This window comes from Aotus nancymaae, unplaced genomic scaffold, assembly GCF_030222135.1.
Source record: "Aotus nancymaae isolate 86718 unplaced genomic scaffold, 86718_ANA_hifiasm-v0.15.2.pri h1tg000040l, whole genome shotgun sequence".
NCBI classification, from domain to species: Eukaryota; Metazoa; Chordata; class Mammalia; order Primates; family Aotidae; genus Aotus; species Aotus nancymaae.
This window is the reverse complement of record NW_026988454.1, coordinates 128,090,177-128,115,622: the sequence shown is the minus strand read 5'-3', so window position 1 is coordinate 128,115,622 and position 25,446 is coordinate 128,090,177. Positions and strand designations below refer to the sequence as shown.

The window sequence follows — 25,446 nt, the reverse complement described above, 5'->3', positions numbered from 1 at the left end:
CTATATTAACTGTGAGGCTCTCAATTCCAGAAATGCCCAAATTAAAAGAGAAAAAAAACTTAAAAAATTAAAGTTAAATTTCTCTTTCTAGAAGTCATTTATTTACATATTATATGTCCAATATATAATGTGTAGATAAATGTATCCCGCAATGAAAGTGACCACCCTACTGAACTGTACAGCACATTATAGGACAAATTCTTGAAAGGTTATCATCTCATAATGGTATCTTTTAATAAAAAAAAAATTAAAAATCAAAGAAAAATGTCTGGCCAGGGCTAGGATAAGACAAACAGGAACACTTCAGAATCCAAGGCAGGGGAAGGCTGTTGGCCTCTCTTCAGAGGACTGCAGGGATGGGAGGAGGGAGGGACAGATCATGCACAAAAGTACTTACAAATTACACACCCAACCCCCACCCCTCAATAAAAAGAGAAGAAAAAGCCCCATCACTTAACACCAAACAGCAACATTATCAATATACCCTTTCTCTGCTGCCCATCATGCCTATTTGAAAGAAGAGGCCTGTGAGGAGAAGTGGAAAGAGCCAGGGTGAGAGGGAAGATCTGCACTTCAGTCTAGTTTCCAATTTCCATTTCTCTTACAGGAAGTCTTCAGTCATCTGATGCCTGACATCGAGCTCTGAGCAGAAACTGAGTACGTGGTGGCCACGACTGGGGTGCCATTGTTGGCTGAGTAGCCTTGCCTCAATGTTTCAAAATATGACGCCTGCACGGGTTTGTGATACTGCAGCACTTTTATGGCATCTTCTATTTTAAACCATTCCCTCTTCCTTCCTGTGGAGGCAGAGAGAAAAGAAACTAGTACAAGAGCAATAAGGTTTCTAAGCCTAGAACTTCTGAGAAAAATTAAAAGTTAAAGCAATGCCTCTAAACACTTTTTTTCTTAGAAAAGTAATGCAAGCACACTTCATATGCTTCAAATGTGACATCAATGTCTAATGTAGAAAATAGTGAGAACCCTGGAAACTGAAGAGCTAAGATTAACTGTGTAAAACCTGTCCTCCAGAGCAAACTATGGCTAGTGTTTTCCTCCCACCCTCCTGGGTCTCTGAGCTTTCCTTGCTTGCATATACATTAGGAGCCAAAGCCCAGCAACATCCCCATCTCCTGTAAAAACTGACATGAGGGCGGGATGCAGTGGCTCATGCCTGTAATCCCAGCACTTAGGGAGGCTGGGCTGGGCGGACTGCTTGAGCCCAGGAGTTTGAGACCAGCCTGAGCAACATGGCAAAACTCTGTCTCTACAAAAAATACAAAAATTAGCTGGGCATGGTGGTACAATCGTGTAGTTCCAGCTATCTAGGAGGCTGAGATGGGAGGAGCACCTGAGCCCAGGAGGTTGAGGCTGCAGTGAGCTGTGATCGCGCCACTGCACTCCAGCATGTTGACAGAGTGACGACCTGTCCCAAGGTGGGGGGAATCAATACGAGCATCAGCTTCCAGAATTACTAGGATGGCTGGTTTGTAATTAGTAACTTATTTAAAAGTTTTCTTATAAGAGTGATTTATTACATAACATTTTTAAATGAAAAAATCTCAATACAGTCTCATACTTTTCAGTTTATTTTCATACTCTTTTAAAATGTGTTTTAAAATCCTTTATATTTTTTCTCTTATAAAAGTAATAAGTACCCATAATCTTATAAACCAGAAAAGACCACTCTCAATACCCTAGCACAATTGCCCTTTTTTCATATACTTGAAAAACAAGTGATCTCGGGACAACTAAATTTGGATCATGCTTTCAGGTGCTCCAGATCCTAAGCAGCTCTGCTAGAGTGTTATGGTCAGGAACAAGGACTCTGAAGCCACACTGCTGGGCTCCAATCACATAAATGCCAGCTCAGGCAGCTGTGCTCCTGCTCCATTTTCGTCATCTATAAAACAGATAATAAATAGGGCCTATCTCACAAGTTTGTTCTGAGGATTAATATGCAAAGCACCTGAAGAGTACCTGGCACAGAGTATGTGCTGCTAAGAGTTTGCTTTTTAATTTATTGTTACTGGTTTTTTATTTCGTATCATCTTTTTTCTTTTTTTCCAGAGACAGGGTCTCACAGGCTGAATTGCAATGGTATGATCATAGTTCACTGCAAACTCAAGCTCCCAAACTCGAGGGATCTTCCTGAACCAGCCTCCCAAGCAGCTAGGACTACAGGCACACGCCACATTTTCTTTTTTTTTTTTTTGGTATAAATGGGGTCTCAAATTTCTGGCCTCAAGTGATCCTCCTGCCTTGGCCTCCCAAAATGCTTGGAATTACAGGCATGAGCCACCACGCCTGTCCTATTTCACACTATTTCTTAAGCAATCTATGTTATGAAAAAAATGTGACATTGCCATTGCTAGTGGGGCTAAGGCAGGAGGTCTCCTTGAGCCCAGGAGGTTGAGGCTGCAGCGAGCTGTGATCATGCCACTGCACTCCAGTCTAGACAACAGAATGAGACTCTTTTTTTAAACGACATGTGGCTGCGTTGTCATAATATCTAGCATGGATTTACTATCGTTCATTTAACCATTTCCATATCACTGGAGCTCAATTGTCTGTGATTTTTATTATTCTTACTTTTGAGACAGAGTCTCATTCTGTCACCCAGGCTAGAATGCAGGAGTGTGATCCTGGCTCACTGCAACCTCTGCCACCCAGGCTCAAGCAATTCTAGTGCCTCAGCCTGATGAGTAGCTGGGATTACAGGCGCCTGCCACCATGCCTGGCTAATTTTTGTATTTTTAGTAGAGACAGGGTTTTCCCATGTTGGCCAGGAACTCCTGACCTCAGGAGATCTACCTGTCTCGGCATTGCAAAGTGCTGGAATTGCAGGTGTGAGCCACTGCGTCTGGCTGCATATAACTTTTATAGTTATGGTGTTTAACAGCTGTATAACATTCCATCAGACGCATGTCATTCATTATTTGTCATTCACTGAGTTATACATTTTTTTATTTATTCTTTTTCTTTTCTTTTACTAATCAAGCATCCACAATGAGCTATACATTTAAGATGCAATTTTTAACCAGTAAGAATAATGGTAGTAAGATCATCTGAAGGAAGGCTCCATAGGCCTGTTTGTCACATTTTAGATTATTTCATTAGGGCCAATTCTCAGAAGTGGGAGTACAAGGTGAAAGGCTTGTTTGGATATTAATAGAGCAATGGTACCTAAAAAAATTAGTATCACAAGTGTGTGACTCCTGCCTGATAGAGAGTGCTCTGAGGATGGGGCCACACCACACATGCATTGTCTCCTTTTCAGGCACTAGCACAGCTGTCAGGGAGTCTGTTTTCAGTATACTCACACTGAATTTATTTCCTTGAGCACCCTGCATTATTACTAGACACAAAGCCGAAGGGCTACAAACTGCCCAGAGTAACAATGTGAGGGGCATGGTGGCAGGGCAAACACTAACAATAAAGGGAGAATTTTAGCAAGTAAATTTTATCTGCCCAACGGAAATTAGTGTTCTTTCTAGAATATACTTTCCTTCAGAGGTAAACAAACTGTGAACCAACCTTTGTACCACCAGTTTATAGTTCAAAAGATGTAAATGTAATAGCCATATGAGATCAAAGAAAATGGCTCCTTTGGGAGAATGGGTGTACCTAAAGGGTATACACAGCATCCTTTTATAAAATCTCATACATTTTATAATTTTTTATATTCATATAAAATATGAAAAAATATAAAAATATATATTCATATTTTATATGAATAAAACTAGAAACTACCTGCACTATTCTGCATCTACTAAATGATTTCTGGAGGGACTCAAACCACAAAACCAACAGTTTTCTCAACAATATGAATGTTATAAGGAACAAGATCAAGGTCCTGCTCTCACCTATGGTCCCCATGGCCAGCAGTGAGCCTGGTATGACAGAGGCTCTCAATCAATATCTGGTCAAGGTGTAGAAGTATAGCCCTTTTGAGAAGGATCCAGTTTGATTTTAGAAGCAACATTTCTTATTTTTAGGAGTTATACTTCTATTTGTGGACCATGTATTCCAGACTCCATTTAAACATTTCAAAATACTATCAAGTTCAAAATGTACATGCTTGTTTATTAGAAACATCTTTCAATTATTTCTATTCTTTATCTGGCTTTTTTTTTTTTTTTTTTGGAGACACGATCTCGCTCTGTTGCCCAGGCTGGAGTGCAGTTGCATGATTATGGCTCATTGTGACCTCAACCTCCCAAGCACAAATGATCTTCATGCCTCAGGCTTCTGAGAAACTGGGACCACAGGCATGTGCCACCACACCCAGCTAATTCTTCTGATTTTTGCAGAGATGAGGTCTTACTAGGTTGCCCAGACTGGTCTCAAACTCTTGGGCTCAGGTGATCCTCCTGTTTTGGCCTCCCAAAGTACTGAGATTACAGGTATGAGCCACTGAGCCTGGCAAGCTCTTGTTTCCGGTTCTGGTAATGACCTGTCGCATGGCAAGAGCTGGCTGTGAGGAGCCCTTTCCAGGCTGTCTGGTGATGGCTTACCAATGTTAACTGAATCTTCCCAGTCTTCCAGCACTTCAGTGACAATGAGCACATAGACATATGTCCTGTGCTTTCTCTCCTGGTTCTGAAGGGCAAAGAAAGAAAAACAGAGTTTTTCCTTAGAGAGCTGAAATTGCTGAAATGAAACACACTCTTATGCATCTGTCCAGAGAACTTAGACACAAAGATTCTAAACTTTTACTTTTTATGGTACTACAGTTATAGCTATATGATTCAAAATAGGCCACACTTGAATTTGAGGGTGTACTCTTTGGCTGGACTTCTAAAATCAAGTATTTACATTGGTTTTTCCTCCCCTTCCCCTAAATACAACTTCACAGGAATGCTGTGATCCCTCAAGAAAAAGGCATCATATAAATTTAATTAGCTAGAACACCAGGGAGAGAAGACTGTGGATGGGTGGACCACCACAGAGGTCTCAAACTTCAGTGACCCCATCAAGACAAACAAGCTGAGTGTGACACACATACACGCTTCTTTTCCCACTAACCCCATTAACTTTTTTTTTTTTTTTGCACTCCACTCTGTCACCCAGGGTGGAGTGCAGTGGCATGATCATGGCTCACAGCAGCCTTGACCTTCCGGACTTTAGGGGATCCTCTCAACTCAGCTTCCCAAGTAGCTGGTATAGGCATACACCACTATGCCCAGATAATTTTTTTTTCTTTTTGAGACGAGTCTTGGTCTGTTACACAGGCTGGAGTACAGTGGCATGATCTTGGCTCACTGCAACCTCTGCCTCCCGGGCTCCAGCCATTCTCCTGCCTCAGCTTCCTGACTAGCTGGGACTACAGGCATGCACCACCATGCCCAGTTAAATTTTTATTTTTAGTAGCGACAAGGTTCTACCATGTTGGCCAGGCTGATCTCGAATTCCTGACCTCAAGTGATCCGCCCTTCTCAGCCTCCCAAAGTGCTGGTATTAGAGAAGTGAGTCACCATATTCAGCTAATTTTTGCATTTTTTTGTAGAGACAGGATTTCACCACGTTGTCCAAGCTGGTCTTGAGCTCCTAGGCTCAAGTGATCCTCCCACTTCGGTCCTCCAAAATGCTGGGGTTACAGGCATGAATCTCAGTGCCCGGACACCTTTTAAAAAAATTTATTTATTGCTCCCAGCACTTTGGGAGGCTGAGGTGGGTAATCACCTGAGGTCAGGAGTTCCAGAACAGCCTGGTCAACATGGTGAAACCCCATCTCTACTAAAAATACAAAAATTAGCCAGATGTGGTGGTGGGTGCCTGTAATCCCAGCTACTTGGGAGGCTGAGGCAGGAGAATTGCTTGAACCTGGGAGATGGAGTTTGTGGTGAGCCGAGATCATGCCACTACACTCCAGCCTAGGCAACAGAGCAAGGCTCTGTCTCAAAAAAAAAAAAAAAAAAAAAAATTACATATGTATTTTTTCCATCAGAGATCTTTCTTCTGATATTTTTATTTTTTAAACCTTTTGTAGAGATAGGGTCTCATTCCTTTCCTCATGGGGGCCCAGTGTACAATAGCTGCAAACAGCAGCTTCCTTGGTAGTGTATGCAGCCTGTTTTTTGTATGGGTTGCTCTAAGGGACCTTGGAGACAGGCCTTCCAGACGTATGTTCATGTGTCTGACCTTGCACTACCCCAATGTAGGCTCCAAACAGGCATGCGAGGTGCCTTTGGAAAGCCCCAGGGCACTGTGGCCAGGGTTCACATTGGTCAAGTGATCATGTCCATCTGCACCAAGCTGCAGAACAAGAAGCATGTGACTGAGGCCCTGCGCAGGGTCAAGTTCAAGTCCCCTGGCCATCAGAAGATCCACATCTCAAAGAAGTGGGGCTTCACCAAGTTCAATGCCGATGAATTTGAAGACATGGTGGCCGAGAAGCGGCTCATCCCCAATGAGCGGATATGGGGTTAAGTACATCCCCAATCGTGGCCTTCTGGACAAGTGGCGGGCCCTGCATTCATGAGGGCTTCCACTGTGCTGCCCCCTCATAATATGAACCAATAAATTTACTTCCTGTCCAAAAAAAAAAAAGAGAGAGAGAGAGAGATAGGGTCTCATTGTGTTGCTCAGGTTGGTCTTGAACTCCTAGCCTCAAGTGATCTTCCTGCCTCAGCTCCCCAAAATGCTGGGATTACAGGTATGAGCCACTGCACCCAGCCTCGGCTGATCTTTATTTCTTACATTTTTCCCTGCCTTCTTTCAAATTTTTATCACAGTTTATTTCCCTGTTTTTCCTTTGTTATAGTTACTTGTCTTCTATTTTTCTTCTGTCTCTCTACATTTAGCTACTCTTCCTCTTACCTTCAGAGAAGAGGAAGAAAGGCAGGAATGGGATAAAATAATACTTACAAATAATTCTAGTAGTTTAGAGGAGACTATGGGATTTCTTCTTTTTTTTGAAGCATGTTATTCTCTGTAGGTGCTGTTTTCTTTAAAAAACTCACTGAGGTTGGGCATGGTGGCTCACGCCTGTAATCCCAGCATTTTGGGAGGCTGAGGCAGCAGGATCTGATTAAGCCCAGGAGTTTAAGAGACTAGCTTGGGCAACACAACAAGACCCTGTCGCTAAAAAACATTTGGGAGGCTGAAGTAGATTACTTTGAGCCCAGGAGTCCAAGGCTGCAGTGAGCTATGACTGTGCCACTCCACTCCACTCCAGCCTGGGTGAGAGTGAGACCTTATCTCAAAAAGTTAAAAATAACTAAAAAAACCTCACTGAAATAGAGACGGCATTTTTCTGATGTTGATATCTGTGTGGTCCCCTCCCCCCACAACACAGTCTTGCTCTGTTACCCAGGCTGGAGTGCAGTGGCACAATCTTGGTTCACTGCAACCTCTGCCTCCTGGGTTCAAGTGATTCTCCTGCCTCAGCCTCCTCAGAACACTGGGATTACAGGTTATGTGTCACCACACCCAGCTAATATTTGTATTCTTAGTAGAGATGGGGTTTCACCACGTTGGCCACACTGGTCTTGAACTCTTGAACTCATGATCTGCCCGCCTCAGCCTCCCAAAGTGCTGGGATTACAGGCATGAGCCACTGCACCCGGCCTCTGTGTGGTTATTAATATATATCATTTGTACCAAAGATTTTAACAGACTTACCTCAAAAATTCCAACTAATCTTCCCAATGTCCCTTTTACTCCAGCCTGAAAAGTGAAAAGAAAAATTAATGCACTTGAATTATATTGCTGGCCTCATTCTGAGTCTTCTTAAGCAGTTTATAAAAAAACAAGAGGACACAGCTTGGGCAGACTCTGGATCTGTGAAGTGATACCAGTGTTTTCTGTGTGTCATAGACTGCTAACAGCAGTGTACGCTCTGGGAAGTTAGAATGCCTCTCGTTTCTTCTGGTCTCTCTCCCTTCTGCAAAGCCAGCCAAACAGAGCAAGATACTAAAGGCCAAGAAGCCACCATACCGAAAATATTTTGAGGTATTATTACTTCAGGTCAGGCACAGTGGCTCAATGCCACTTTGGGAGGGTGAAGTGGGAGGATCGCTTGAGGATAAGAACTTGAGATCAGCCTGGGCAACATAGCAAGGCCCTGCCTCTAAAAAAATTTTTTTTTTTTTTTTTGAGATGGAGTTTCGCTCTTGTTACCCAGGCTGGAGTGCAATGGCGCGATCTCGGCTCACCGCAACCTCCGTCTCCCGGGTTCAAGCAATTCTCCTGCCTCAGCCTCCCGAGTAGCTGGGACTACAGGCATGCGCCACCATGACCAGTTAATTTTTGTATTTTTAGTAGAGACGGGGTTTCACCATGTTGACCAGGATGGTCTCGATCTCTTGACCTCGTGATCCATCTGTCTCGGCCTCCCAAAGTGCTGGGATTATAGGCGTGAGCCACCACGCTCGGCCTAAAAATTTTTTTTTAAATTAGCAAGTCAGTCAGGTGCATTGGCTCACACCTGTAATCCCAGCACTTTGGGAGGTCAAGGCAGGTGGATCACCTGAGGTCAGGAGTTCAAGATCAGCCTGGCCAACATGGTGAAACCCCATCTCTACTAAAAATACAAAAATTAACCAGGTGTGGTGGCAGGTGCCTGTAATCCCAGCTACTTGGGAGGCTGAGGCAGGAGAATCAAATTGGTTGAACCTGGGAGGCGGAGGTGGCAGTGAGCCAAGATTGCACCACTGCACTCCAGCCTGAGTGACAGAGCAAGGCTCCATTTCAAAAAACGTATAAATAAATAAATAAAAATTGCTGACGGATCCAAGATGGCCGATTAGGAGCAGCTCAGGATTGCAGCTCCCAGCGAGAAAGTACAGGGTGAGTGGACACCGCATTTCCAGATGCATTTTTATTGCCCACAGACCAGGAGATTCCCAGGCAGAGGAGCCCCATGGGTCACCAGTGCGGCTGTTTTGCCGGCGCCCCGGCGTGGCAGTTCTCCATACAAAATACACAGGTCTGGGCGCTGTTTTAGCTAGCTGGTGATTGGAGCTCCTGGGAGACAGAGTCACCCATTCAACTGATAAAAAAGGGAACTGAAACAGGGAGCCAGGCCAGGAGATTCCTGGGCAAAAAAGCACCACAAATCTCAGCATGACTGTTTCAGCCGGCACAGCGGGTCGCCACACGGGAAATAACACAGATCCCAGCGCCTTTTCAACAGGCAACTGGAACACCTGGGAGACAGTCAACCATTCAACTAAAGAAAAAAAAAAAAAAAGAGGGCTCTGAGGCAGGGAGCCAGGTAGCCAGGTGATCAGGCTTGGCTGGTCCCACCCACAAAAAAACAGCAATTGGAAATGCTCTGGATTGAGAGTTTCACAGCAAGCACAGCTGAACCCTGGATGGTCCAGCTCTGTGAGGGAGGGGCGTCCGCCATTACCGAGGCAGTCCGCCACTATGGAGGTAGTCCACCATTGCTGAGGCAGCCCGCCATTGCCGAGGCAGCCCGCCATTACAGAGAGAGTCTGCCATTAGTGAGGTGGGCTGCCATTGCCGAAGCAGTTCTAACTATACCCGTATAAACAGGACTGCAGGGAAGTTCACACAGCAGCTGGGCAGAGCCCACAGCAGCTCAGCAAAGCCTCTGCAGGCAGACAGTGACTAGGCTGCCTCCTCACTGGGCAGGGCAGCCCTGATAAAAGGCAGCAGCACAACAGAAACTCATAAATAAAGCCCTAACAAGCTGGGACAGAACACCTGGGGAAAAAAAAAGGGGGGTTTATGAGTTCTGCTGCAGCAGACTTAAACGTACCTGCCCAGCAGCTCTGAATGAACAACAGAGCTCACAGCTCAGCACTTGAGCTCCTATAAAGGACAGATTGTCTCTGACCCCTGTATATCCAAAGAGTCACCTCATAAAGGAGCGCTCAGGCTGACATCTGGTGGGTATCCTTCTGGGACAAAGATAGCAGAAGAAGAAACTGGCAGTAACCCTTACTGCTCTGCAGCCGCTGCAGGTGATCCCCAGGCAAGCAGGGCCTGGAGTGGACCTCAGCAGTCCTACAGCAGAGGGGCCTGAATGTTAGAAGGAAAACTAAGAAACAGAGAGAAATAACTTCATCATCAACAAACTCGACGTCCACTCAGAGACCCAATCTGAAAGTCAACAACTACAAAGACGACAGGTGGATAAATCCACAAAGATAGGAAGAAACCAGCATGAAAAGGATGAAAACACCCGAAACCAGAATGCCTCTCCTCCTACAAGGGATCACAACTCCTCACCAGCAAGGGAACAAGGCTGGATGGAGAATGAGTGTGATGAATTGACAGAATCAGGCTTCAGAAGGTGGGTAATAAGAAACTTCTCTGAGCTAAAAGAACATGTTCTAACCCAATAAAAAGAAACTAAGAATGTTGAAAAAAGATTTGACGAAATGCTAATGAGAATAAACAACTTAGAGAGGAATATAAGTGAATTGATGGAGCTGAAAAACACAAAACGAGAACTTCGCGAAGCATACACAAGTTTCAACAGCTGAATTGAACAAGCAGAAGAAAGGATATCAGACGTCGAAGATCAACTCAATGAAATAAAATGAGAAGGCAAGATTAGAGAAAAAAGGGTAAAAAGGAATGAACAAAGTCTCCAAGAAATATGGTACTTTCTGAAAAGACCTAATCTACATTTGATAGGTGTACCTGAATGTGATGGAGAGAATGAATCCAAGCTGGAAAATACTCTTCAGGATATTATCCAGAAAAACTTCCCCAACCTAGCAAGGCAGGTCAATATTCAAGTCCAGGAAATACAGAGAACACTGCAAAGATATTCCTCAAGAAGAGCAACCCCAAGGCACATAATCGTCAGATTCACCAGGGTTGAAATGAAGGAGAAAATGCTAAGAGCAGCCAGAGAGAAAGGTTGGGTTACCCACAAAGGGAAGCCCATCAGACTCATAGCAGATCTCTCAGCAGAAACCCTACAAGCCAGAAGAGAGTGGGGGCCAATATTTAACATCTTTAAAGAAAAGAACTTTCAACCCAGAATTTCATATCCAGCCAAACTAAGCTTCATAAGTGAAGGAAAAATAAAATCCTTTGCGAACAAGCAAGTACTCGGAGATTTCATCACCACCAGGCCTGCTTTACAAGAGCTCCTGAAAGAGGCACTAAACATAGAAAGGAACAACCAGTACCAGCCACTCCAAAAACATACCAAATGGTAAAGAGTATCAACACAATGAAGAAACTGCATCAACTAATGGGCAAAACAGCCAGCTAGCATCAAAATGGTAGGATCAAATTCACACATAACAATATCAACCCTAAATGTAAATGGGTTAAGTGCCCCAATCAAAAGACACAGACTGGCAAATTGGATAAAAAGCCAAAACCCACCAGTGTGCTGTATCCAGGAAACCCATCTCACATGCAAGGATACACAAAGGCTCAAAATAAAGGGATGGAGGAAGATTTACCAAGCAAATGGAGAGCAAAAAAAAGCAGGAGTTGCAATTCTCGTCTCTGACAAGATAGACTTTAAACCAACAAAGATCAAAAGAGACAAAGAAGGGCATTACATAAGGGTAAAAGGATCAATGCAACAAGAAGAGCTAACGATCCTAAATATATATACACCCAATACAGGAGCACCCGGATACATAAAGCAAGTTCTTAATGACTTACAAAGAGACTCAGACTCCCACACAGTAATAGTGGGAGACTTTAACAACCCATTGTCAATATTAGACAGATCAACGAGACAGAAAATTAACAAGGATATCCAAGACTTCAACTCAGACCTGGACCAACCAAACCTAATAGACATTTACAGAATTCTCCACCCCAAATCCACAGAATATATATTCTTCTCAGCACCACATCACACCTACTCTAAAACTGACCACATAATCAGAAGTAAATCACTCCTCAGCAAATGCAAAAGAATGGAAATCATAACAAACAGTCTCAGACCACAGTGCAATCAAGTTAAAACTCGGAAGTGAGAAACTAACTCAGAACTGCACAGCTTCATGGAAACTGAACAACTGGCTCTTGAATGTTGACTGGATAAACAATGAAATGAAGGCAGAAATAAAGATGTTCTTCAAAACCAATGAGAATGAAGACACAACATATCAGAATCTCTGGGACACATTTAAAGCAGTGTCTAGAGGAAAATATATAGCAATAAATGCCCACATGAGAAGCAAGGAGAGGTCTAAAATCGACACCCTATCGTCAAAATTCAAAGAGCTAGAGGAGCAAGATAAAAAAAACTCAAAACCTAGCAGAAGACAAGAAATAACTAAGATCAGAGAACTGAAGGAGATAGAGACACAAAAAACCCTTCAAAAAATCAATAAATCTAGGAGCTGGTTTTTCAAAAAGATCAACAAAATAGACCACTAGCCAGATTAATAAAAAAGAAAACAGAGAAGAATCAAATAGATGCAATAAAAAACGATAAAGGGGATATCACCACAGATTCCACAGAAATACAAACCATCATCAGAGATTATTACAAACAACTCTATGCACATAAACTAGTAAACCTGGAAGAAATGGATAAATTCCTGGACACCTGCATCCTCCCAAGTCTAAACCAGGAAGAAGTTGAAACCCTGAATAGACCACTAACAAGGTCTGAAGTTGAGGCAGGAATTAAGAGCCTACCACCCAAAAAAAAGCCCAGGTCCAGATGGGTTCACAGCCGAATTCTACCAGACAAACAAAGAGGAGCTGGTACCATTCCTTCTGAAACTATTTCAAACAATCCAAAAAGAGGGAATCCTTCCCAAATCATTTTATGACACCAACATCATCCTGATACCAAAACTCGGCAGAGACTCAGCAAGAAAAGAAAACTTCAGGCCAATATCCATGATGAACATAGATGCAAAAATCTTCAATAAAATACTAGCAAACCAATTGCAACAGCACATCAAAAAGCTTATCCACCATGATCAAGTAGGCTTCATTCCGGGGATGCATGGCTGGTTCAACATACGCAAGTCTATAAACGTAATTCACCACATAAACAGAACCAAAGACAAAAACCACACGATCACCTCAATTGATACAGAGAAGGCCTTTGACAAAATTCAATAGCCCTTTATGCTAAAAACCCTCAATAAACTAGGTATTGACGGAATGTATCTCAAAATAATAAAAGCTATTTACAACAAACCAACAGCCAATGTCATACTGAATGGGCAAAAACTGGAAGCATTCCCTTTGAAATCTGGCACTAGACAAGGATGCCCTCTCTCACCACTCCTATTCAATATAGTATTGGAAGTTCTAGCCAGAGCAATCAGGTAAGAAAAAGAAATAAAGGGTATTCAAATAGGAAAGGAGGAAGTCAAATTGTCTCTATTTGCAGACAACATGATTGTATATCTAGAGGACCCCATCGTCTCAGCCCAAAATCTCCTGAAACTGATAAGCAACTTCAGCAAAGTCTCAGGATACAAAATCAATGTGCAAAAATCACAAGCATTCCTATACACCAATAACAGACTTAAAGAGAGCCAAATCAAGAATGAACTGCCATTTACAATTGCTACAAAGAGAATAAAATACCTAGGAATACAACTAACAAGTAACGTAAAGGTCCTCTTCAAGGAGAACTACAAACCACTGCTCAACGAAATAAAAGAGAGGACACAAACAGATGGAGAAACATTCCATGTTCATGGTTAGGAAGAATCAATATTGTGAAAATGGCCATACTGCCCAAAGTAATTTACAGATTCAACGCTATCCCCGTCCAGCTACCAATGACCTTCTTCACAGAACTGGAAAAAACCACCTTAAACTTCATATGGAACCAAAAGAGAGCCCGCATAGCCAAGTCAATTCTAAGCAAAAAAAACAAAGCGGGAGGCATCACACTACCGGTCTTCAAACTATACTACAAGGCTACAGTAATCAAAACAAAACAGCATGGTACTGGTACCAAAACAGCATGGTACTGGTACCAAAACAGAGATATAGACCAATGGAACAGAACGGAGGCCTCAGAGACAACACAACACATCTACAACCATCCGATCTTTGACAAACCTGACAAAAACAAGCAATGGGGAAAGGATTCCCTGTTTAATAAATGGTGTTGGGAAAACTGGCTAGCCATGTGCAGAAAGCAGAAACTGGACCCCTTCCTGACACCTTACACTAAAATTAACTCCAGATGGATTAAAGATTTAAACATAAGACCTAACACCATAAAAACCCTAGAAGAAAACCTAGGCAAAACCATTCAGGACATAGGCATAGGCAAGGACTTCATGATCAAAACACCAAAAGCATTGGCAACAAAAGCCAAAATAGACAAATGGGTCTATCAAACTCCACAGCTTCTGCACAGCAAAATAAACAGTCATTAGAGTGAATCGGCAACCAACAGAATGGGGAAAAATTTTTGCACTTTACCCATCTGACAAAGGGCTAATATCCAGAATCTACAAAGAACTAAAACAGATTTACAAGAAAAAACAAATAAGTCCACTCAAAAGTGGGCGAAGAACGCTTTTGTAAAGTGTTCATACAGACACTTTACAAAAGAAGACATACATGAGGCCAACAAACAAATGAAAAAATGCTCATCATCACTGGTCATTAGAGAAATGCAAATCAAAACTACATTGAGATACCATCTCACGCCAGTTAGAATGGCGATTATTAAAAAATCTGGAGACAACAGATGCTGGAGAGGATGTAGAGAAATAGGAACACTTTTACACTGTTGGTGGGAGTGTAAATTAGTTCAACCATTGTGGAAGACAGTGCGGCGATTCCTCAAGGACCTAGAAATAGAAATTCCATTTGACCCAGCAATCCCATTACTGGGTATATATCCAAAGGATTATAAATCGTTCTACTATAAGGACACATGCACATGAATGTTCACTGCAGCACTGTTTACGATAGCAAAGACCTGGAACCAACCCAAATGCCCATCGATGATAGACCGGACAGGGAAAATGTGGCACATATACACCATGGAATATTATGCAGCCATAAAAAACGATGAGCTCGTGTCCTTTGTAGGGACATCAATGAACCTGGGAACCATCATTCTCAGCAAACTGACACAAGAACAGAAAACCAAACACCGCATGTTCTCACTCATAGGTGGGTGTTGAACAATGAGAACACACGGACAGAGGGAAGGGAGCATCACACACTGGGGTCTGTCGGGGGGAAATAGGGGAGGGACAGCAGGGGGTGAGGAGTTGGGGAGAGATAGCATGGGGAGAAATGCCAGATATAGGTGATGGGGAGGAAGGCAGCAAATCACACTGCCATGTGTGTACCTATGCAACAATCTTGCATGTTCTTCGCATGTACCCCCAAACCTAAAATGCAATAAAAATAAATAAATAAATAAATAAATAAATAAATAAAAATTAGCCAGTCATGGAGGTATGCACCTATAGTCCCAGCTATTGGGGACGCTGATGTGAGACAATCACTGAGCCCAGGAGTTCAAGGTTGCAATGAGCTATGACTGCACCACTGCACTCCAGCCTGGGTGACAGAGTGAGACCATGTCTCAATCAATCAATCAGCCAGGTACTGTGGCTCACACCTGTAATCTTACGTAATCTTAGCACTCTGGGAAGCTGATCACTTGAGTTCAGGAATTCAAGACCAGCCTGGGCAACATGGCGAAACTCCATCTCTACAAAAAATACAAAAATTCGCTGGGTGTGATGGTGCACACCTGCAGTCCCAGCTACTTGGGAGGCTGAGGTGGTAGGGTTGCTTGGGTCTGGGAGGCGGAGGTTGCAGTGAGCTGAGATCACACCACTGCACTCCAGCCTGGGCAACAGAGCCAGAGCCTGTCTCTAAATACATACACACACACCTACCTACATACATACATCTATAGATTACTTAATTCATTTACTCATTGATTCAACAAATGGCAGGGAGAGGGACAACTTCAGTGATAGTCTCTCTCTCTCTCTTTTTTTTTTTTTTTTTAAAAGACGGAGTCTCATTTTGTCACCCAGGCTGGAGTGCAGTAGCACGACCTTGGCTCACTGCAACCTCTACCTTCTGGGTTCAAGCGATTCTCCTACCTCAGCCACCCAAGTAGCTGGGACTACAGGCGCCCAGCACCACACCCGGCTGAAATTTTTTGTCGTATTTTTAGTAGAGACGGGGTTTCACTATGCTGGCCAGGCTGGTATTGAACTCTTGACCTCATGATCTGCCCGCCTCAGCCTCCCAAAGTGCTGGGATTATAGGCGTGAGCCATCACGCCCAGACTAGATCTTTTTAATACTTTTTTTTCCTCTTTCTTTTCCTTTTCTGAGACAGAGTCTCACTCTGTCACCCAGGCTGGAGTGCAGTGGCATGGTCTTGGCTTACTGCAACCTCTGCCTCCCAGGTTCAAGCAATTCTACCGCCTCAGCCTCCCAAGTAGCTGGGACTACAAGTGTGTGCCACCAAGCCCAGCTAATTTTTGTATTTTTGGTAGAGATGGGGTTTCATCATGTTGGCCAGGCTGGTCTTGAACTCCTGACCTCAGGTGATCCGCCCACCTCACCATCTCAAGTAGCTGGGACTACAGGTGCATGCCACCACACCAAGCTAATTAAATTCTTTTTTGGTAGAGAAAAGATCTTGTTGTGTTGCCCAGGCTAGTCTTGAACTCTCAGCCTCAAGCAATCTGCCCACTGTGGCCTCTCAAAGTACTGGGATAACAGGGGTGAGCCACTAGGCCGGGCCTGGATGACATATTTGAAATTAATTTTTGCTAATTATCTGTCAAGGAACTCTGTTCATTTCTCTTGCCAACATGTCTGCTTTCTCTACCATTTTATATCCATCCCATGTGGCTCTGGTCTACTTGAATGGAAATATCTACCTTTTCTTAAGTAAGAAAACAGTAAGTTGTCTCTCTACAATTTTAGAAATAACTGCCCTCCACAGCCAGCTAAAACTAGCTAACGTATACTTCATGAATTAACTGATGAAGCTGCCTGAACAAGTGAAACAAGCTGCTCGGCCAGCCTGGGTTGGAAAGCCAGTTCTGTACTCTGATCCCAGGCAGCCTGAACACACTCTGCTCATCTCCTGAGACATGTCACCTATGCTCCTGGCAGAAGCCCCCACTAAGAGTTTGGGAGGAGAGCTGTTGGGGCAGATGAAGGCCTTGGGGGACAAATGTGAGAAAAGATTTAAGAGGCCTCATTCACCTTTCTCCTCCACAAAGGAGAGAGAGCATTTTCTTTAGCAGTTACTATCCTATTATTTTTTTCTTAAAGAAACTAAAAGTTTATAAAACAATCTCCAAACTTTTAGGGTATACCTCAACTTAATGTTATGACAACCCAATAGAATTCATTTAAAACTTCTGTGTGCCTGGGCATAGTGGCTCATGCCTATAATCCCAGCACTTTGAGAGGCAAAGGCAGGTGAACTGCTTGAGCCCATGAGTACGAGACCAGCCTGGGCAATACGGTGAAACTCCATCTCTACAAAACACAAAAAATTAGCCAGGCATGGTGGCACATATCTATAGTCCCAGCTACTCAGGAGGCTGAAGTGGGAGGATCACCTAAGCCCAGGAAGTCAGAGCTGCAGTGAGCCACGATTGCACCACTGCACTCCAGCCTGGGCAACAGAAAGACCATGTCTCCAAAAAAACAAAACAAAATAACTTCAAAAAACAAAACTTTTATTTAATAATAGTAACCTCTAGCTGGGTGCAGTGGCTCAAGCCTGTAATTCCAGCACTTTGTGAGGCCAAGATGGGTGGATCACCTGAGGTCGGGAGTCTGAGACCAGCCTGATTAACATGGAGAAACCTCATCTCTATTTAAAAAAATAAATTAAATAAAAATAAAAATAACAGTAACCTCTGTATCTGACACTAACATATATCTATGATTCACTCTGCTTGATGCAGTTAAGAAAAATTTAAAAGTACCTATTTAAAATAGACACAAATGTGTAAAATCTAGTGTAAATCAAATAATGCCATTAGTACACCAACATTTCAGGGGTATTTTTCACTTCTAATTAGTCTTCCAACTTACAAAATGTAGATACTAATGATGTTTGTTTGTTTATTTAAAGAGATGATGTCTACGTTGCCCAAATGGGCCTCAAACTCCTGGGAGCAAGCAATTCTCCTGCCTCAGCCTCCTGAGTAGCTGGGATTACAGGTGCATGCCACCATACCCAGCTAATGATACTTTTATTTATCCCTTAGCCTTTCTTTCATAATAATTATGGGATCTAATTAGCAGAATTCTATTTAAAGTGATTTTACCCAAAATTCTACAGCATAAAGCAAAGAAATATTTCCATATTTACAGTTTTAAAAATTGGAATTCAGCATTTTTCTCAAGAAGAGGTCCCCTCTTTAGTAAAAGGATTTCAGTTCTTTAAAGTCATAGTGCTGACAAAAAGAAAAATTCCTTGCAGGCAAAGGTTGTCCCAGACAGAATTGACCTCAACTATCTTACTTTTTCACAGTTTTCCCAGACTCAAGAGTCCAACTTTCATCTCCTAGGCTTTTCTCAAATGCTGCCACAAGCGATCTGAGAGTGGGTTATTTTTATCTGTCACATGATTCCTGCATGCAGGTTGGAATATATGTCAGGGCCACATCTGACAGATATTTGGCTCACACATTTGGGGATAAGATTGAATTCAGGGGTGTATGTAAATTTGGTCCTGTCAGGATGCTGGTTGGATCTGTCTTTCACAAAATTATATGAAAGCAGTTACAATTTCAATCTGTATGTCAAAAGCCGCTAATCTAGAGAGGAAGTCTTTATTTAAAGTCCATCTTAGAGAAAACTCTTTTGCCCTTGTCTAGTACTTTAGGCCTAGTTAACAAAGATAATCTGAACAATTGCCTAACCTGTTTCTTTTTTTTAAGAGACAGGGTCTTGGCTCTGTTGCCCAGGCTAACGCGTGTGGTCATAGCTCACTGCAGCCTTGAACTCCTGGGCTCAAGCAATCCTGTCTTAGCCTTCCAAGTAGCTGGGACTACAGGCACATGCCACCACAACTGGATAATTTCTTAAATTTTTTTTTTTTAGGACAAGTGTGGTGACTCATGCCTGTAATCTCACCACTTTGGGAGGCCGAGGCAGGCGGATCACCTGAGGTCAGGAGTTTGAGACCAGCCTGGCCAACATGGCAAAACCCCATGTTTACTAAAAACACAAAAATTAGCTGGGTGTGATAGGTGCCTATAATCCTAGCTACTCAGGTGGCTGAGGCAGGAGAATCGCTTGAACCTGGGAGGCGGAGACTGCAGTGGACTGAGATTGCACCACTGCACTCCAGCCTCGGTAACACAGTAAGACTATGTCTCATAAAAAAAACTATTTTTTAGAGACAGGGTTTTACTATGTTGCCCAGGCTGGTCTTGAAATCCTGAGCCTCAAGCGATCCTCCCACCTTGGTCTCCTAAAGTGCTGGGATTATGGATGTGAGCCACCTGCCTGGCCCTGCTTTTTTAAGAGAAAAAAAACACAAGTGTCTCTTTTTCCTTTGAGGTGTTCTACTGGGATTGAGGTATTTCTCTGGAAAGGGCTGGACCCCATCTTTCCCTGTGGCAGTCACCCTGTGTAGGTATAAAAGCTTAGGCAGAGGCATTAATGTGGGTGATGGTTCTTCAAACGCGTGCCTAAAATGATCTACCACAGGAATCCTGGCTCTGTTGTTTGGTTTGGATGGTCACAAAGTGCCCAGCTTTTCACTCTACAGTGGACATTTTGACTGACACTGATGTCTGCCCAGCCCACAGGCATTTCCCTTCCCTTGCTGCTATCAGGGAGACCCAGATTCTGTCCAGGTGGGGGCTGTGGTGTACTTTGAGATGGCATGCCTAAGCAAGGCATAAGAAATTCTGCTCCCCTCTGCAGGGACCGGTTCAGGAGTGCTGCATGTTCAACAGCTTCTTAGAGGCTGCCTCTTGGGGACTTCTGGAAAAGATTTCCCACCATGATAAAAAGACTGCACAAAAATCCCCCTATACTTCCTTGTCAAGTGGGGATGTGAAAGCTGGAGCTGCTACCGTCATCTGCTCATAGGGGAAGGCCAAAGAAATCTGGTGAGAAGCTGACCCAGCGCCCTGATGCTGTGGAGCTACTGAAGCAATGAGGTAATAATGGCCAACCTCTGGGCCTTTCATGTTTCTCACATAACCAATGGTGCTGAAGCCACTTTTAATCAGGTGTTCTGTTATTTGTAGCTGAAAGGTTCTTGCTACTTCTTCCCTTGATTTAAAAGGCAGCTCTCTGAGGAAGAACAAGAACTGTATTCTCCACCCGCTGCAAGAGACAACTACCCACCTGAAATTGGTTCCTGCATGTTTTTATACTTTTACTACTTGGGTATGTAACCACTATTAACAATATTTTCTGCAAGTTTCTCTACCGAATTAAAAAAAAGTATCATACCTTCTATAACTTTTCCCCTCAGTATTACGTTTCAGAGTTTTAGCTATACTGACATATGTAGTTCTAGGTAATTCATTTTAGTTGTTGAACAGTTATCTATTTTAGGAATTTACCATAATTTATTTTATTTTATCTTATTTTTGAGACGGAGTTTCGCTCTTTGTTACCCAGGCTGGAGTGCAATGGCGCGATCTTGGCTCACCGCAACCTCTGCCTCCTGGGTTCAGGCAATTCTCCTGCCTCAGCCTCCTGAGTAGCTGGGATTACAGGCACACACCACCATGCCCAGCTAATTTTTTGTATTTTTAGTAGAGTCAGGGTTTCACCATGTTGACCAGGATGGTCTCGATCTCTTGACATCGTAATCCACCTGCCTCGGCCTCCCAAAGTGCTGGGATTACAGGCGTGAGCCACCGCGCCTGGCCCACCATAATTTATTAATTCATTCGCTTGTCAGTTTAGTTCTGCTATTACTAAAAATGCCAGAAAAACCCTCTTGTGGAGCTAATCTATCTCCTTGTTACCAGGTGAGTTTCTCTAAGATTTATACTAAAAGTCAAATTTCTCAGTCACAGAGGATAAGTACTTCCAGATATTATCAAGTTGCTCTATTTTGGTAGATCAACTGCAGATATGGTGACCATTTTCCACCTCTCCCTACATCCACAGTCTTTAATATGTGATTCTGCAGTTCTTCCTATCAAGGGATAGAATCTACTTATACATCCCTATATCTAGGCTTGCCTTGTGTCTTGCTTCGGCCAACAGAATGTAGAAGAATGGTGTACCAGGTCCAAGCCTAGGCCTCAAGAGGCCTTGTAGTTTCCACTTTTCGTCCTGGAACTCTGCCATTGACATTTGAATAAGCTTGAGCTTAGGCTCCTAAAGGATAAAAGACCACAGCTGTCTAGGCTGAGTGGCCTACAGCCAGCTAACCTCCAAACTGTGACAGTGCATAGCCAAGATCAGCAGAGTTGCCTACTCAATTCAGAGCTGGCTGCAGACATCTGAATAGTCCAACTGACACCAGAAGTTGACCTTGGCTTGTAAGTAGTAATAAGTAGTATTTTAAGTCACTGCATTTTAGAATAGTTTGTTATACAGCAAACTGATATACTCTCCAAAGTACATAGGCAGTGTACAAGTTGCCATCACTCTTGTTCCTATTCAATACTTGGTATTAGTTGTTAGACATTTTCCCTCCCCACTTTTGGGTCAATATAATGCATGTGAAATTGTATTACATTATATTTTAACTGAAATTGTTTACTTTTTCCTACTTCAATGAACATTCAGATTTCCTCTCTGGGGAGTTATATATTCATATTGTTATTTAACAAGTGACCATCAAAATGGATCTGCAGTTCTTCGTATTTCTTTTTATTTTTATTTATTTATTTATTTATTTATTTATTTATTTATTTATTTTTGAGACCAGTCTTATAGCCCAGGCTGGAGTACAGTGGTTCAATCACAGTACTTGTGGTTCAATCACTGCAGCCTTGACCTCCTAGGCTCAAGCAATCCTCCTGCCTCAGCCTCCTAAGTAGCTGGGACTATAGGCACATGCCAGCACAACTGGCTTCATTTTTTATTTTTTAATTATATATATATATATTTAATTGCATTTTAGGTTCATTTTTTATTTTTTAGGTAGAGATGGGGGTTTGCCACGTTGCCCAGGCTGGTCTCTAACTCCTGGGTTCAAGAGATTCTCCCACTTCAGCCTCCTTCTTGATACTATGCTCTGTGGTAAACATTTTCTCCCAATCTGGCACTTGTCTTTTACCCTTGTTTTCAATGTTTTTGCTGAGCATATGTTATTAGACACGGTTTATTTTACTTATCTTTACCTTTTTGTGTTAGTTATCTTGTTTAAAAAACACATCCCTATTCCTATGGCATAAAATTAGAGTCATGTATCTTTTCAAATCATCTGAGTGTTTTATAGTATGATCCATCTGTAATTTATTTCCAAATAGCCAATGGTCTAGAGACTCCCAGAATAGTCATAGATATTACTATTTTACTAATTTAGTTGTTAATTTATGTACTAATAGCATATGCATATGATTAATACAACTTTATCTTAATACTTGGAATACCCATCTCTGCTCTTCTTCAACAAAAACTTCTAAGTCGTTTTTGTACCTTTATCCATTCATGTAAATGCCAAAAATCAGTTTGTTTGTTTGTTTGTTTTCCCAGATATTCTGGCAGTGGTGTACACAGCTTACTGCAGCCTTGACTTTCTGGGTTCAAGTGATCCTCCCTCTTCAGCCTCCTGAGTAGCTGGGACCACAGATGTGTGCCACCCTACCAGGCAATTTTTGTGTGTGTGTGTGTAGAATTGGGGTCATTATGTTGCCCAAACTAGTTAGAACCAGAAATACAGCTGGTTTTCCTGCATATCAATCTTATCTCCTGCAATCTTTCTAAATGTGCTCACTAGTTCTATTAATACTAGTGTCTGTTGTTTTTCTTTTGTTTTATAAGTTAATAATCACACCTTCTGTAATTAATGACAATTTTCTTTGGAATCTTTACAATTTGTACTTACTTTTCTTGTCTTAATTGCAGTGGCTAGGATCACAGTTCAATATTAAATGTTAGTATGACAGCAAGCATAAATGTCTTATTCTTATCTGTCATGGGAATGCTTTGAACATTTCAAAAGTACGATGTTTGCTATTGGTTTTATCAGACACGTTATCAGGTTAAGGAAGTTTATTTTCAGCTTGCTAACAGTTTTTATAATAAATGGGTGTTGAATTTTAATAATTTTTTATTTAGAATTTGTGCAAATTCTCATTCATAAACGAGAATTTACTGTTCTTTTCTAGTTTTAATTATCTAAGATAGAGGTCAGCAAACTACAGCTTGCAGGCCAAATCCATCCTGTCATGTTTTTGTAAATACAGTTTTACTGGAAGACAGCTATGTCATTCGTTTAAGCATTGTCTATGTCTGCTTTCACATCACAACAGGAGAGCTGAGTGGCTATGACAGATACCATATGAATTCTAAAGTCTAAAACATTTACTATCTGGTCCTTTATAGAAAGTTTGCTATGAGGCCAGGCACGGTGGCTCATGCCCGTAATCGCAGCGCTTTGGGAAGCCGAGACGGGGGGATCACCAGAGGTCAGGAGTTCAAGACCATTTTTTTTTTCTTTTTTTTTTTGAGACGGAGTTTCGCTCTTGTTACCCAGGCTGGAGTGCAATGGCGTGATCTCGGCTCATCGCAACCTCCGCCTCCTGGGTTCAAGCAATTCTCCTGCCTCAGGTGAAAACCCATTTCTACTAAAAATACAAAATCAGCTGGGTATGGTGGCACATGCCTGTAATCCCAGCCACTCAGGAGGCTGAGGCAAAAGAACCGCTTGAACCTGGGAGGCGGAGGTCACAGTGAACTGAGATCACACCATTGCACTCCAGCCTGGGCAACGAGAGCAAAACTCTGTCTCAAAAAAATAAGTCGGTCTGCTATCGCTGGGCATGGTGGTTCATATCTGTAATCCTAGCACTTTGGGAGGCCAAGGTGGAAAGACTGTGTGAGCCTAGGAGTTTCAGACCAGCCTGAGCAACACAGTGATACCCCATATCTTTCAAAAAAAAAAAAAAAGGTTTGCTAATCATTAATCAAGATCTTACCAGTCTTACAAAAGGTATGCAGCTATCCTCCTCTGAACAGTCTTCAAGAATATACATATAAAAATATTTTAGTAAAATTAATCTGGTCTGATCTTGGTATTTTTTTTGGCAGGAAGGAAGGTGATTACTACATAATTTCTTTAAGGACTAATAATCTACATATAGGTTTTCAACTTTTTCTTTTTCTTTCTCTCTTTTTTGAGAAAGGCTCTCATTCTGTCTCCCAGTCTGGAGTGCAGTGGCACAGATCATGGCTCACTGTAGCCTTGACCACCCAGGCTAAAGCGATTCTCCTACCTCAGCCTCCTGAGTAGCTGGGACAACAGGGTGCACCAACATGCCCAGCTAATTACAAAATTTTTTTGTAGAGATGAGGTCTTACTATATTGCCCACACTAGTCTTGAACTCTTGGGCTCGAGTGATCCTCCTGCTTTCGCCTCCCAAAGTGCTGGGATTACAGGCATGAGCCACTGTTTCCGGTCTGAATTTTTTGAAAAGTAAATTTGGGTAGGACTTTCTGGAAAATTTCTATGAAAGTTTTCAAGTCTTTCTGTTTGTAGCTCTTTGTAACATTCTTATAATTTAAAAACCTCTATTATAAATCTGTGGTTACTTCCCTTTTTAGTTCATTTATTTGTGTCTTCTTTCTTATTTATTTTATTGATCTTGTCAGTTTATTTCATTAGACAAAAATAACCCACTTTTGGTTTTGTTTGTCATTTCCATTTTTCTATTAATTTCTAGCCCTTTCCTTATTATTTCTATCCCTTTACTTCCTTTGGGCTTACTCTTGCTTTTTCCAGCTTCTTAAGTTGACTGCTTAATTTATTTAATGTCCATTTAAGTTTCTAATATAAACATCTAAGTGTCAAAGAACTGACTGAGCTGTATCCCCTAAGTCATGAAGTAGAGTGCTCTCGTAGTTCTTCAGCTCTATTTGCTTACTTCTATGATGATGTGTGCTTTAACTCATAGATTACTTAGAACATTTGTTTCCAAACCTATGTTTCTCTCTCTTTCACGCTGGCTCTGTTGTTGATTTCTGATTTTACTGCATTCTATCAGAGTATATATAGTCTATAATACTGCTGCTATGGAATGTTAGTAATTCCTTTACGACTTAACATATGGTTAAGTTTTTCTAATTCTTCCATGCATGCTTGAAAAATTACGTATTCTTTGTTGGGTGGAAGGTTATCTCTCAACATAGCTATGTGCTCAATCTTGTTAATGATGTTTTGTTTGCCACTTTTTCAATTGCTTCCTAAATGAGATTTTATTGTTCTTCATAGGGACTATCAAGCACAAAATGAGATGCTTTGAAGTCGGCTATTGAGTTGTCAACTTTCCCCTATAACTCTGACAATTTTTACATTAATGAAGGTTTACTAGGTGTACATACGTTCACGCCTACTATACTGTCTTGGCAGTCCTT

At 42.1% G+C, this 25,446-nt stretch overlaps 1 protein-coding gene and 1 non-coding gene across 2 annotated transcripts in view; one reads left to right on the top strand and one right to left on the bottom strand.

The window, feature by feature from the left end:
* Positions 1 to 209: 209 nt before the first annotated feature.
* The window catches only part of NUDT3 (nudix hydrolase 3), a 108,640-nt gene continuing 83,403 nt past the window's right edge, over positions 210 to 25,446 (bottom strand). The window contains exons 3-5 of the mRNA XM_021665599.2: positions 7,624 to 7,668; positions 4,515 to 4,599; positions 210 to 797 (exon numbers count right to left, since the gene is read on the bottom strand). Coding sequence (XP_021521274.1) covers positions 619 to 797; positions 4,515 to 4,599; positions 7,624 to 7,668 — 309 coding nt within the window. The 3' untranslated portion in view covers positions 210 to 618. The remainder of the gene's footprint in view (positions 798 to 4,514; positions 4,600 to 7,623; positions 7,669 to 25,446) is intronic.
* LOC135268562 (small nucleolar RNA SNORA70) lies at positions 5,984 to 6,113 on the top strand. The gene has a single exon (XR_010336867.1). It is a non-coding gene; the product is annotated as a small nucleolar RNA SNORA70 (small nucleolar RNA).